We start from the raw sequence: 13,820 nt of genomic DNA on the forward strand, positions 1-13,820 counted from the left end.
CTTCTTGAAATGTGCTTTTTTTTCAAAGGCAGTTCAATAGACATTAATTAAGATGAATACTTGGCTTGTCAATGTCTGGTTGCACTATAGTTCTCAGATCTTCAGGCATGTGTGTTTAAGAAAGGCCAAGTCTGAAATTGTTCCTCTTTTGTCAATGACTCTTGATATTTTTCAGCTCTTTCTTTGTCTGTTCTTAAAAGATTCCAAGCAGACACCTTTGCACTATCCCCCATCCCAGCTCCCAGATTCTTCTTCTTCTTCTCCCCATCCTCTTTCTTCTCCGTCTTTGATTTTCAATTCAAAAATGCATTTGATGCCCCCAAGTGTATGCCTGTCTGGACCTATTTCTTCTGACCTATCCTGGGCTTGTTCCGTCATTTGGGACTTTTCTCTATGTAGAAAGACAGCAATGATCACAGAGCTCCAGTTAATCAACAGGCGGTTTAGAATACAGAGGTCTGCATTGTTAGACTTTGACACAATAGATGTAACTGCAGGACATTTCAGGATAGTGGTGTTTAGTCCCCTCTACCATCTCAGGTGCATGATCCAACATGAGTACATTGGCCTGACTACTGATCAACTACACACGGATTTTCATTGTCGAGGAGATTGCATTGAATATTGATGCAGAATGAATATCCTGGATTATCAGGTGTAAAAACAATAGCTCATTCTCTGTAAGAAGAAACTTCTTTATGGAAAGAAGCCAATGGGGTTAGAACAGACAAAGGGATACTAAGCAAAGTTCAACAGAGACAGCATAATAATGTCCCTCCTTGATTTTCTCCATGAGTCTAGCTTTTGCAGGGGAATTATTATTCAAGCCAAGTTCTGGGCTATCCATGTTGCTACATAAAAAAGGAGATCGCCATGTGTATGAAGAACTAGAAAGATCATTTCCAGAAGCATCCAAGGCCTAAGAATAGCATATGGGGGCAAATGAGGACAGTCTCCAAGGCAGAAAGAGAGAAGGAACTCACAGTTGAGAAGTGTTTTGATTTTGTGAATTTAGGAGTTCAGGATTGCATTCCAAAGTCTTCAGGGGTGCTACAGTCCTTTCTCTGCTCCTTGACAGGAGGTGGGAGCTTAATGTATGTCTAAATTGTAAGGAGAATGGCAACAGACTTTCTAGATTGGCCAGAATGTGCAATACAACCTAGCCCTTCATGGCTTTTGGCTAGCTCATGCTGCTTGCATGTGGACCAGCTAGCTCCATGATGATCACTTCAGACACTTCTGCTACCCTTACTGAATGAGTCCAGGAGATGTGTTTAGAACTTTAGCTCCTACAAGTTTATACTAATGCCTCTTCCTTTCCTTCCAAAGATAAAAATCTATTGGTATGTTTTTTTTGTTTGTTTTTTATTTTAATTATGACAACAAAGATGCAAAGAAAGAGGACAGGGTAAAGTTACAGTGGAAGCACAATCACCCATAAACAGAATTCTCGGTAGTCCCATCGATGATATCCCAGCCTTGAACTTTCAGCCAAAGAACATTAAGAAAAACAAAACTGAACCCATGTACAATACAATTACTTTGTCCCTCAAATCCCCAGTTGTAGTACATACTATTTCTTAGCAGCACACAATATAATCTAAAGACATTAGACTTATGTAACTCCTTAAACATTAAGGGCAAAGTACATTTATCTAGTTCCATGCACATGCTTACTAGTTTAAGTTAACCTCAAAAGTTTTAATGGGTTGTTTTTCTTAAGGATTGGAGTCAAGGGAACATAGTAAAAAACGGTGTTAGAGTGGCATTTATTTGCATAGGCCCACCAAAATATAAAGGACATGGATCATTGGTATGTTTTTGTAGTGATTTTGTAGAATTATATGAAGGGCCAACTCTGAAGAAGGGCACTATGGTCCCCGTTCTCCACCTACCCTTTTGCCAAACCTCTCCAAACTCTCCCCTTCATGCACACACATAAAATCACCCAATCTTCCTAGGAGAACAATTAGCTACCTTCTTATTTTTATTTTAACCTAGAATAATGGTTCCCTCTGCATTAATATGGAGATTTTTGATCAAAAGGCCAAAAGACAGAGCCAGGTGAGAAAGGGAGAAGGGAGATGGCTGCCAGTTAATTCTGTAATCTGCCTTTATTCCAGGGAGTCATTGTTCATTTCAGGGAGACTCAGCAGGGCAGAGCCCCAGCCATCTCCACCTGTTCTTGGATGTGTGTAAAACCACCGCTGAAGTAGTGTTAGTTTCCCCTATAGTATTTTATGAGACCATAGATGTGTGCAGAAATGGGCTATATAGGGAACATTTCTATATCTTCAAATGGGCAACTTCAACCCCTTCCATGTGGGGTCACATGAGGACTCAGTCAATTTACAATAAGAAATTACTCACAGGAATTCCAGGGCATCCTCTGCTGCTCACCAAAGGTCATAAAACTCCTCACCATGGGCATCCTTCATTCCCAGAAGTCTTTGTCCTTAATGTGTGTCTGCTGTCCCCCAGAGCCAGATAGTTGAGTCTGATTCTATTATTGCTTGGTTCCCATTGGGGTAATCATGGAATTTTGTATTTAAATTACTAGACATATTTATTGCCATAATTTTTTTACTGGCCAAATAATTGGAAACTTTCCCCCCAAATCATTTCTATGTGCTATCCCAATCTTTTGCTTTCCTTTTACCAAAACCAGAATTTCTATCTGGAGGGGTCTTACATTATGACCTCCATATTTTGAGAATGATTAGGCAATCAGTGTTTTCATGCAATCAGTGTTTTCCAGGCTTTCTTGGTAAAGTCATACTTGTTATATTTACAGTTACCCGAGAATGTCATTGAGGATCATTGGATTTGGGAGGAAAAGGTCTAATTTTGGATCTGCAGTTCCGTGTCAGTGTGATTGTAGTTAATTCTACACTTTTCATTTTAGACAGTTATCTCCACCTGTAAATTGGCAATAGTAAGTGAATCTAAAATGACAAAGTGGGTCCTTGTGACCATGGACACCCACCGTGTGGCCTGGGCGTTCTCAGACTGCTGATTCCCTCTCTTTCCTGCATGTTGTAATAGAAGAAAGGTTCCCCCTAAGGGTTTCCTTGCATGTTGGTGCTTCTCTGCCTGGCCTTCTCTTGCAGTATGCCTTCTAGATTGTATCTCAGTATGTGCAGTGCTGTGCTCTCTATTTTCCTGGGTGCTTCTGTAAATGCAGTCAATTTCAGCTCTTTGGAGATGTGTCCTAGGAGTTGGCCAATCTAACTAGCTCTGCTTTGTTGATTTTCAGTCCACATTTTCACTTAATGATCCAGGGGCTCGGTGCTTTACAGACCCTCCTACATAGATAATTCACAACTGGACTTATGCCCCATAACGAATGGCTTTAGGAACAGTACCAACAATTTTGTAATACCAGTATTGTCAAGGCCCCCGACCATATCAAACCCTAGAGTGAGTCCTGACCTATAGAATAGTGGGCAAAAGGATCTATTTCACAGATTTGCTGCTGCAAAAATCTAGGAAGACACTATGACCCCTCCCCCAAATAATAAAACAAAGGACTTTGCAGTCTACAAAGACACTGTTCTATACCCCTGTTCTCAAACTTTGAAGTTTTGAGAGCTGAGTTATTTTTAGACACTCATACATATTTCTGGATTTTCCACAACCATGAATTGAAAAATTCTGTGACAAAAACCCCTCCTGTGCTTTTGCTGCAAATGACCATGTCCACTTCTGGAAATCATTCTCAATCTCACCCCAGAGCTTTTACTCTTTTCCCAGTATATCTGTCTTCACTTTTCTGCTATGTTGTCCAGAAAACACACCACACACCACTAGCTTGCAGGACACTGTAGCAAAGGTGCTTCTTGTTCAGCACTTTTCCATGTGGGAGCTCCCTGCAGGGGACTTCCCCACTTGCCTTTGAGTGCCATGCAATAATGGGGTGACCTTTACATAAGTACCAGTGGAAAGGATGCGCAGCCCCAGTAGCTCATCTGGAGAGGGACCTCCTAGGGAATACAGCAGGATGCTCATACTCTTCCATGGTGATTGATCCCAGAGTGTTTCCAAATCAGTGGAGATGATCTTCCCTTGCTCTGAAACATTCCTAGGTGCACATGGAATCAGGAACTCAGGTCTCTTATCCCTTACCAGGCTAATTCACCATTACAGGCCCTTGAGTGTTTGTCCATAAGAGGAGAGAATGTGTAAGGTCAGGGCCAACAGATAGGCTGTAAGAATCAAATTAGACATTGTGTTCTAAAAATTACTTTGTAGGCTGTCAAAGAATGTATAAATTGGAGGCATCCTTAGACATTACAGCACAGCTTTACTAGTTCTTAGGGATAAGGACACTGTTTGTAAAATTTAGCTTTAGATCTGTAGACTGTACATGGTATAGTCAGGGAGGGAAATGAATGTGTACAGAGCTGTGCCCATCGCTCATGGGGAGAGGCTGGGAGAGAATCATGGAAGACAGGGATCTTCCACAATTTGGAAGCTCCAGATGCAAAACATAGAGAAAGAAGTTCTATTTTTACATATGCAATCACAACAGTTTTGTGGTTTTATAAAATGTTTTTAGTCTGGCAGCCATGGCACATTTCTGCCCCTGGGTACAATGAAGATAAAGAGTGGCGGTAACAGTCCAGATTTTCTTCTTTTTTTTTTTTTTTTTGGTTTTTGGGCCACACCCATTTGACGCTCAGGGGTTACTTCTGGCTAAGCGCTCAGAAATCGCCCCTGGCTTGGGGGGACCATATGGGACGCCGGGGGATCGAACCGTGGTCCATCCTAGGCTAGCGCTTGCAAGGCAGACACCTTACCTCTAGCGCCACCTTCCCGGCCCCCAGATTTTCTTCTGACTTCAGAACTTTCTGTCACAGTTCTCTCCTTTGCATGGAGAGACATTGCATGGACTTGTGCCCACTTGGGCGTCCCATCCGGTATGGGCAATCAGTGGACCCTGCAGAGCCATTTGGTGTCTCTGATCTTTATTGCCTCTTGCCAGTAGATCTTTCTTCCTTGAGTTGTTTTGAGTATTAAATACCTTAGTCTTGTTTGTTTGTTTGTTTGTTTGTTTCCACACCCAGTGATGCTCAATGGTTACTCCTGGCTATGCACTCAGAAATTGCTCCTGGCTTAGAGAAACATACGGGAGGCTGGGGTATTGAACCACAGTCTGTCCTAAATCAGCCATGTATAAGACAAACCACTCTACCACTGCGCCTCTGCTCTGGTCCCAAATAACTTCATCTTAAAATAGCCAGAGCAGTGGTTTTTCAGTCCCTGTGCAGGTCTGCTTCTGTGAAGAAGTTTTCAACCTTGTTGTAGGAGGCAGGGTAAAGAATGATCAGATATACTTCACAGAAATCTTTGAACAAAAGGTTATAGTCTAGGGCATATGGTGCTGCTATCCCAGGCAAGACAGATTGGTTCAGATTGGGAGAAAATACATTTACAGGGACAGTACTTGAGGGTTTTCAGAAGTATTAGGTTGTTCTGAAGTCCCAAGCCTGTGGTCATTATCAGACATCCAAAGTTTGCATTCTAGAAAGTATTACCTGAAACAGATCATGGATCAATATGTATGTGCCTTGAGATCCAAGGGGCACAGGCCAGAAGAGATGCTAAGGCCTTGCTGGGGAAGTATCTGCTCTGGTGGAAGCCCTTTTCACTCGGCTCTGTGACATGCACCTTCTGATCTTCCCTATAGGTGCACCATTGACAACCGGGTGACCCGGGTGGCCTGGCTAAACCGCAGCACCATTCTGTATGCTGGGAATGACAAGTGGTGCTTGGACCCCCGAGTGATCCTCTTGAGCAACACCCAGACTCAGTACAGCATCGAGATCCAGAATGTGGATGTGTATGATGAAGGCCCCTACACCTGCTCAGTGCAAACGGACAACCATCCAAAGACCTCAAGAGTCCATCTCATCGTTCAAGGTAGGTGGGCGTAGTGTAGGGGTGGGGTTGTGGCATGGGTGAGGATGAAATGGTCCTGTGGTTGGGCTGGCCACTGATGAGCTCTTTTCCTTAGGGCCCCAACACAGAACAGCTTGTTTCATTTATTCGCCAGCACCTAGCTGTCATTTGGCTGTCTGACTGAATTTTCAAATATTTTCCCGTTAAATAGGATTAACAATTTTTTGGCTTTGGTTCCACCAACATATTTTCTAGAAATTTTTCTTCTAATTATTGCTTTCCTTGGCAATTTTTTGTCTTTTTTTTTTTTTGTTTAGGTTTCATTCAATTCTAAACTTGCTTTGTTTTAAGTCCAATCTTGAACACTTTCAGTGAATTTATTACCCTGGCCTGGCAGTGGTGTTCCAAGATGGTAGACAGGTTGACTACTATGGCTTCATAAGTCTTCGTCGCCTCTCTCCTCCCTATGACAAGGCCTTTCTGATCCTGTGTCCCCACTTTAATCCTGTGTTTTACTCTCTGTGCTTGGTGTGCACTTTAACTCTCCCTTTTCCGCATCCCAGTTGCTATATTTAGCAACCTATGAGTTCACATTGGGTTCTGCTCTCTCTGCTGGTCCCAGGTGAAAGGATATTCCCTGGCTTCAACCTCACACGCTTTCTGCTTTTGGCATACATCTAGTCTTTTACTTTGATGGACTGATTCCCAGAGAAGGATTCAGAACTCAAAATCCAAGTGATTAGTCAAGTTATTCAAATTCTGAAGACTGTATCATGGGGTTCACTCATGTGAAAACAGAACAAGTGTTGTGAGAATGTGTGCTAACACTAATAACAGTTTCATGTTTAAAACCCAAAGATAATAAATTCAGGGGGTAGGGAAACACAGAAACAATAGGGGGAAGCACTCGGAGGGAGGGTGTGGTGATAGAATGTTCTTATTCAAAACTCCATTCTGAACAGTATTTCAAAGCATGATGCCACAGCTAAAAATTGAGATATGTAAAAATCATTCAAAAATAAAAAATTTATGCTGAAAATGTAATAACATTCAAAATACTTAGAAATACCTAAGAAAGATACAGCAGGTACAGAGGTGAGTTGTCAGGGATTAGCTCTAAGAATTTCATAAAAGAATTCTTGTAGGGGCCGGAGAGATAGCACAGCGATAGGGTATTTGCCTTGCAAGCAAAAGGACAGTGGTTTGAATCCCGGCATCCCATATGGTCCCCTGATCCTGCTGGGGGGCGATTTCTGAGTGTAGAGCCAGGAGTAGCCCCTGCATGGTGCTGGGCGTGACCCAAAAATCAAACCCCCCCCCAAAAAAAAATTCTTGTAAGGGCCACTCCTAGAAGTACTCAAAGTCTGCAAAGTATTGGCGGTTGAACCAGGCCTTTTCACGTGCCAGACATTGTTGGCCCTTTCAGTTATTTGTCCAGTCCTGCACTACTCTAATTTTTACTTTAGAGTTTACAGGCAATGTTCAGGGATCCCAGAGCTACTTCTGGAAATCCTTGATCAAGCTCAGGCCCTGCTGTTCTGTGGGATGCTGGGCCAAGTGGAGGATAAGCAGAGCCTGGTGCTTCCAGGGTCATGTTCAGTACCTCACATTTGTCCTGTCCTTCCACCACACCCTCTCTCAACCCTCATTCTCCGTGGGTCAAATATTTTGCTTTATCATCTCAGAAACTTGTTTACATATAGAAGTTTTCTCTCTGACTTTCTTTGCCAGTTTGTGAAATGGTGGGTTGTGCATTCCACAATCCTCAGAGAGGGAGAGGGATTCCCATGCCCCTTCTCCGGGTAGGTAAATAGATGCAGGTCAGGCAGCAATTCAGATGCAGGAAATAATTCACACACAGTTGAGAAGTGTTAGCAGGCCAGAAACTAACAGCGCAAGCTAATCACCTACAAGCCAGTCACTCCACCATGTGTAAATAGGAGCTCCTCCTCCAGGCCTCCTGAGTAGTCTTTATTGGGATAAATAAAGCCCACCTCAAGGGGAGGGGGGAAAGCCGGAAGAGGAGGCAATGTGGAAATATTTTTTTAGCAAGAAAACCAAAGGAACCAATTGAGAGACATCTAATTAGAAAGCAATATGAGGACCAATCCAAAGGCCTCTACTAACGTGAGTTGGATTACCAGTTCCTTTAATTCTGGTCTCCTTGTACTCTGTTTCCTTGTCCTATTCCCAAGAGAAGATCAGCAATACTAGATGATTGCTTAGAGAGAGAAGGACAGGGAGGCAGCTCGGGAGGAACTTTGTAGAGCTGAGCAATGAAAACAGGAGACATCAGAAGGTTGAATTGTAGGTCATAACTATGAAGAATGAGATGGGGGACAATGCTGTGGCACAGAACTCTGAGAAAGAGCAAGCTGGGTGTTCGTTATGGCCAGGTGGTTTCAGTGGGTCTGTGAATATCTTCATACATGCTAAATAGCTTATCTCTTCTTCCTAAAAGAAAATGACAGTGGCTTTGTCTTGTATGTGATGTTAGAAGAGAATTTTCAAAGTGCTGGGTGCAAGTAGCATTTTAAAATACAATTTCTTTTATGATTTTATTTTATTTCGAGGGGGTGTTTCTCAAGTGGCTGGCATGCAGAGGCCACTCCTAGACACATTCAAGTAGGCTTGTGGTTCAGTGCCAGAGCTTGCTTTCATGGGAAGTAGAATGGCACAGAAAGTAGTTAAGCATGTTACAAATAGCAGAGTCAGTTTGGCGAATGTTCTGCAATCCATCAGAATCATAGCAGAGGTGCTTTAGCAATTGTTTTCTATATTTCTGAGGCCCTGACCCTTTCCCATATTAAAATAGGATATCCCATGGGGATACAGAGGCATGAAACGCTAAACAAATTTTTGAAGTACTTGCTTCAGGACTATGGTTTTTAACCTTTTCACATGTGCCAACCACCTGCTATCTACCACCAATGCCTAAAAACCAGTCGCTAAAATTCAGTAGGTAACTTTTTCCAGGAACCACATGATATTTCTGCAGACTGGTGCATGACAGCTACTGCTTTAAGGTGCAGGATCTTTACAGAAAATGGAGCTGTGAATAGCCATAATATCTTGGGAAAATGAGGATCACCTTTAGAGGATCTTTTTTTTTTTCCTCCTAAACTGCCCTTCCCATTCATCTCCAGCCAGATACTTCCTACTCAAATTACCTGGGAAGGTGCCTTCTCATAAATGCTTCTGGAAACAAAGGGCTGGGATGCTGGTACCCACGCCCTATAAAGGTTCAGAGAGAGAAAGCAGAAGTGGGGAAAGAAGACAGGTGCTCATGGTTGGGAGGGGCACTCCTCACTCACATCCCAGCTAATGAAAAATGTCTAATCCACAGTGAGGTGTTTACATCTGTGATTCTGCTGTGCACCTTCTTAGCCTGACACACCACCTCAAGTATTGGAATCACATCTTGGGCTAATTTTCAAATGCTGATGGCTGTATTGATCCAGAAGCCAGCTGGGTTACAAAAGGCCCTGGTCTTGTACACAAACTCAGCCACAGCTAATCCGCTGTCGATATGCCCAACCTGAGCATTATTGACACTTTAATGAATTGTGCACCATCATTTTTCAGAGCAACATGTCCCCCCTCTTAAAGGCAATCAGACAAACTAAATAGAGCAGGTACCCCTGTTTCTGTATTGGAAAAAGGATACATCACAATCCAGGATTTTGAGGGGGGGGGAGTGAGAAAGAGAGAAAAAGAGAGAGAGAGATTCGTTTGGAGATCATTTATTGCCATGAACATAAACCCTGATTCCCTGAAAGAAGCTGATTGTCCAAATTTGATTAAAATAGCTCTTTACCCCCAAGCAGACATAACTGAAGTAAAACTGAGGTGTATAAGTGTCTGAGAGGCTTTATGATTATTAAACACATACATACACACAATAGTCTTAAAAAAAAACAAACACCTTAATGATATTGCGGCTACCTGTGCAGGAAATTGTGGTGTGCCAGTGCTTAGTGCTCATGCCAAAGAGGTTTCCTGGATTCTTGTTGTTTTAAATTTTCTTTATCTTTTGGGTTTTTTTGGGGGGGGGGTCACACCCAGCAGCGCTCAGGGGTTAATCCTGGCTCTGTGCTCAGAAATCGCTCCTGGCAGGCTTGGGGGACCATGTGGGATGCCGGGATTTGAATTACTGTCCTTCTGCATACAGGCAAACTCACTACCTTCATGCTATCTCTTCGGCCCCATCTTTTGGTTGCTTGTGGATATAATTTCAACATCACAGCCAAACCATCTCCCTCTCACTTCAGCTCAATGGTGCAGGTCAATGCCCCCTTTCATGGTAGCCTTTGAATCTTTGTTGGCACCTCTTTTTTTTTTTTTGGCACCTCTTTGTGTATCTTTAAGTATCACACATGATCATTTTGCATATCTGCCCCTATCATTCAATTTCCAAAGAAAACATGGATGACCAACAAGCATATCAAAAATTGCACATTGTCACTTATACTTAGAAAAATGCACATCAAAACAACAAAGAGACACCTTCTCATATCAGAGTTTTTATTTAAAGCTGCCTGCCTCAGATATTCCACCCCATAGACCTTTCTGGCTGCAGGTTCTTGATTTGAGCTTTATTTTTCAGAATATTTTTTTTTTAAAATAAGCTAATGGCATGATGTGCTTTTGTAGTGGTGGAAAGACAGAAATGCTTACTGCTCTATTTTAACTTATTTATTAAACTCTATATGTTATTTTATGTGCGTTGTCAGGCACCACTCTCCCAAGATACTGGACATGGTACTTAGTTACTCAGACCTGAGGACGCTGGATATTGAACTTAGTGCCTCCTACATACAAGGCATGTGTCCCAGCCCTCTGAGCCTCTCTCTGGAACTATTTGGGTTTTTTTTTAGTGCCAGATGTGACCTCAGAGCCTCATTCAAGTGAAGTATTCATTATTGCCAAGCCACTTACCTGTGCCTCTTCTTTCTCTATTTTATTTGGGGTGAACTTCCATAGCAGTGCTGGGAATCATGACTCATTAGAGTTGTGGGAGAAAAGCCATGCTGGAGATTGGACCCAGGGTTATATGTATGCCAGGCATATATTCCAGATCACTCAGTTATCTTCCCAGACCATGCCTTTCTTTTATCTACTTTCCTTATTTGAATATTGGTTGATCTTGGCCTATATTCCTTCCTTCCTTCCTTCCTTCCTTCCTTCCTTCCTTCCTTCGTTCCTTCCTTCCTTCCTTCCTTCGTTCCTTCCTTCCTTCCTTCCTTCCTTCCTTCCTTCCTTCCTTCCTTCCTTCCTTCCTTCCTTCCTTCCTTTCTTTCTTTCTTTCTTTCTTTCTTCTTTCTCTTTCTTTCATCTTTCTTTTTCTTTCTTTCTTCTCTCTTTCTTTCTTTTTCTTTCTTTCTTCTCTCTTTCTTTTTCTTTCTTTCTTCTTTCTTTCTCTCTCTTTCTTTCTTCTTTCTCTTTCTTTCTTTCTTCTTTCTTATTTCTTCTTCCTCTTTCTTTCTTTCTTCTTTCTTTCTTCTTCTTTCTCTTTTTCTCTCTCTCTTTCTCTCTCTCTTTATCTTTCTTTCTTTCTTTCTTCTTTCTTTCTTTCTTTCTTTCTTTCTTTCTTTCTTCTTTCTTTCTTTCTTCTTTCTTTCTTTCTTTCTTTCTTTCTTTCTTTCTTTCTTTCTTTCTTTCTTTCTTTCTTTCTTTCTTTCTTTCTTTCTTTCTTTCTTTCTTTCCCTCCTTCCTTTTTCCTTCCCTTTTCTCTTCCTTCCCTTTTTTTCTTTCTTTTTTCTTTCAGTTTTTGGGTAACACCTGGAGGCACTCAGCGGTTACTCCTGGCCCTGTGCTCAGAAATCACTCCTAGGGCCAGAGCTTTGGAACAAGCAGTAGGGCGTTTGTCATGCATGCACTAACCTTGGGCAGACCGAGGTTTGATTCTCCGGTGTCCCATATGGTCCCCCAAGCCAGGAGTGATTTCTGAGTGTATAGCCAGGGGTAACCCCTGAGTGTCACCAGGTGTGGCCCAAAAACCAAACCCCTCCCAATAAAAAAGAAAAGCGAAAAGAAATCGCTCCTGGCAGGCTTGGGGGACCATATGAGACGCTGGGAATTTCTCCAATCCCTATATTCTTCTTTTAATTTACTTCATTTATTGTTTCTTTGGCAAGCCATGAATACTTAGTGCTTTTTCATGGCTCTGTGTTCAGGGATCACTCCTGGTCATGCTCAGTGGACCTATGCAGTGCCAGGTATCTTACAGGAGTTGGCTCTGTGCAAAACATGCACTGTAACCCTTAACCCTTATACCCTGTCTATCTCCAGCCCCTATTTGCTTCATTTTTTACTATGACTTTGAACCTTCCTGCATGAATGTTCTTGCTCTTTCCCAGGCTAATGGGACTGGGGGAATTCAAAAGGCCTAAGCAGTTCTGATCAAGATCTGTTGGAGAGAGTCTTTAAATATAAGAGTCTGATACCAACAATAGATAAAGTGTGAAAAAGTTTCATTGGGACCTTGAGAATGACTGGAGTTGGATAGACTGGTATGCCTGGAACCCAGAGTCTGTCTTATGCCAATAAACTTCTGGGGTGAGGCCTTTTTGTAATCAGGTCAAGGATTTTTTTTCCATTTTCTCCATTTTTCTGGACCTATGCAAACATTGGTGATTACCACTATCACACATTTACTATATTTTTTTACTCTTATCCTTAAAGGAAAAAAATACAACTTACTGAACTTAAAAACAAATTACTGTAGTAGAATGCCTGTCTCGAATACAGGCAGGGGATGGGAAGGGGGGAGGGGGTAATGTTGCATTGGTGAAGGGGGGGGTGTTCAGGTTATGACTGTAACCCAAATATGATCATGTTACTTAAATAAAAAAAAATTTTTAATAATATAATTTTTATTTTGGTCATATTGGCTTACATATTGTTGACAATAATATTTTAGGTATATATTTACATAAAATCCGGGGGGATTCCCATCCCTAAATTGTCCTCCCTACTCCTCCGTTTTTGTCCTACCTCCGATTTCCTCTTCCCTCACCCCCAGGGCGTCTAGAATATGTGGTCCCCTCTGTATCTAACCTACTACTTAGTAGTCTTGCATCAGTTTGGTCTTGATGCTTCCCTTATTTCCCCCTCTAAGTGGGGGCAGGGCTAGCTAGTTCAAGTTGCGTGGTTTTGCCTGAAAAAGAGAAAATAAATAAACTGGGGGTAAGAGTCTAATACCCCGAAAATGGGCAGAAAATAAAAATTAAAAAAAAAAAAGGATCTGTTGGAGAATGGATGAGGATTAGGCTGAGTGGTAAAGGAGTCTTTGTAATGGGCATGGAGAGAATGAAGGAGCAGCAGGGGAACGGGAATGTCCAACCACAGAGAAGTTACTTCCTGGGTAAGCACGAGAAACCAACCTGTGAGAGGAAGATGGGGACTTCTCCCTGCCTAACTTTATGTAGAGGGAAGAGCAGAGTTAAGCTGCATACAGGTACTATGTGGGGTTCTATATAAGTGTAGTACTAACAGGTACCATAAGTGTTACCTATGTAGGCACCACGTGAGATATTGTGCAGCTGCCAGGTGAAGTGCTCTGCAGGTATTTGCTATGGTATGTATGAAACACTATGCAACTTTTTGCTATTTTGCTATGATCTCTATGTAGAGACCAGATGGAATAATATTTGGGTACCATGTAGGGTACTTTTCAGGTACCAATTGGGGTACTATGCTGATACCATGTGAGGCACTATGCAGGTATCATGTGGGGTACTATGCATGTATCATATGAAGGTCTATGTAGGTATCTGTAGGTACCAAATAGGGTAGTATTCAGGTACCATGCAGGATATTATGCAGGTATCCTGGGTGGTATGATGCAGGTATCATTTGAGTTACTATGTAGGCACCATGCTATGTGAGGCAACATTTTTGAGTGAGCTAAGATAAAG

General features: G+C 42.1%; 1 protein-coding gene across 3 annotated transcripts in view; it reads left to right on the forward strand.

Annotated features, from left to right (window-relative positions):
• Positions 1–13,820, forward strand: part of NTM (neurotrimin) — a 1,165,251-nt gene that overhangs the window by 891,371 nt on the left and 260,060 nt on the right. For all 3 annotated transcript variants that reach the window (XM_049778282.1, XM_049778281.1, XM_049778283.1), the window contains one exon: positions 5,690–5,922. In XM_049778282.1, the coding sequence (XP_049634239.1) occupies positions 5,690–5,922 (233 nt within the window). The remainder of the gene's footprint in view (positions 1–5,689; positions 5,923–13,820) is intronic.

This window comes from Suncus etruscus, chromosome 8 (genome assembly GCF_024139225.1).
Source record: "Suncus etruscus isolate mSunEtr1 chromosome 8, mSunEtr1.pri.cur, whole genome shotgun sequence".
NCBI lineage: Eukaryota > Metazoa > Chordata > Mammalia > Eulipotyphla > Soricidae > Suncus > Suncus etruscus.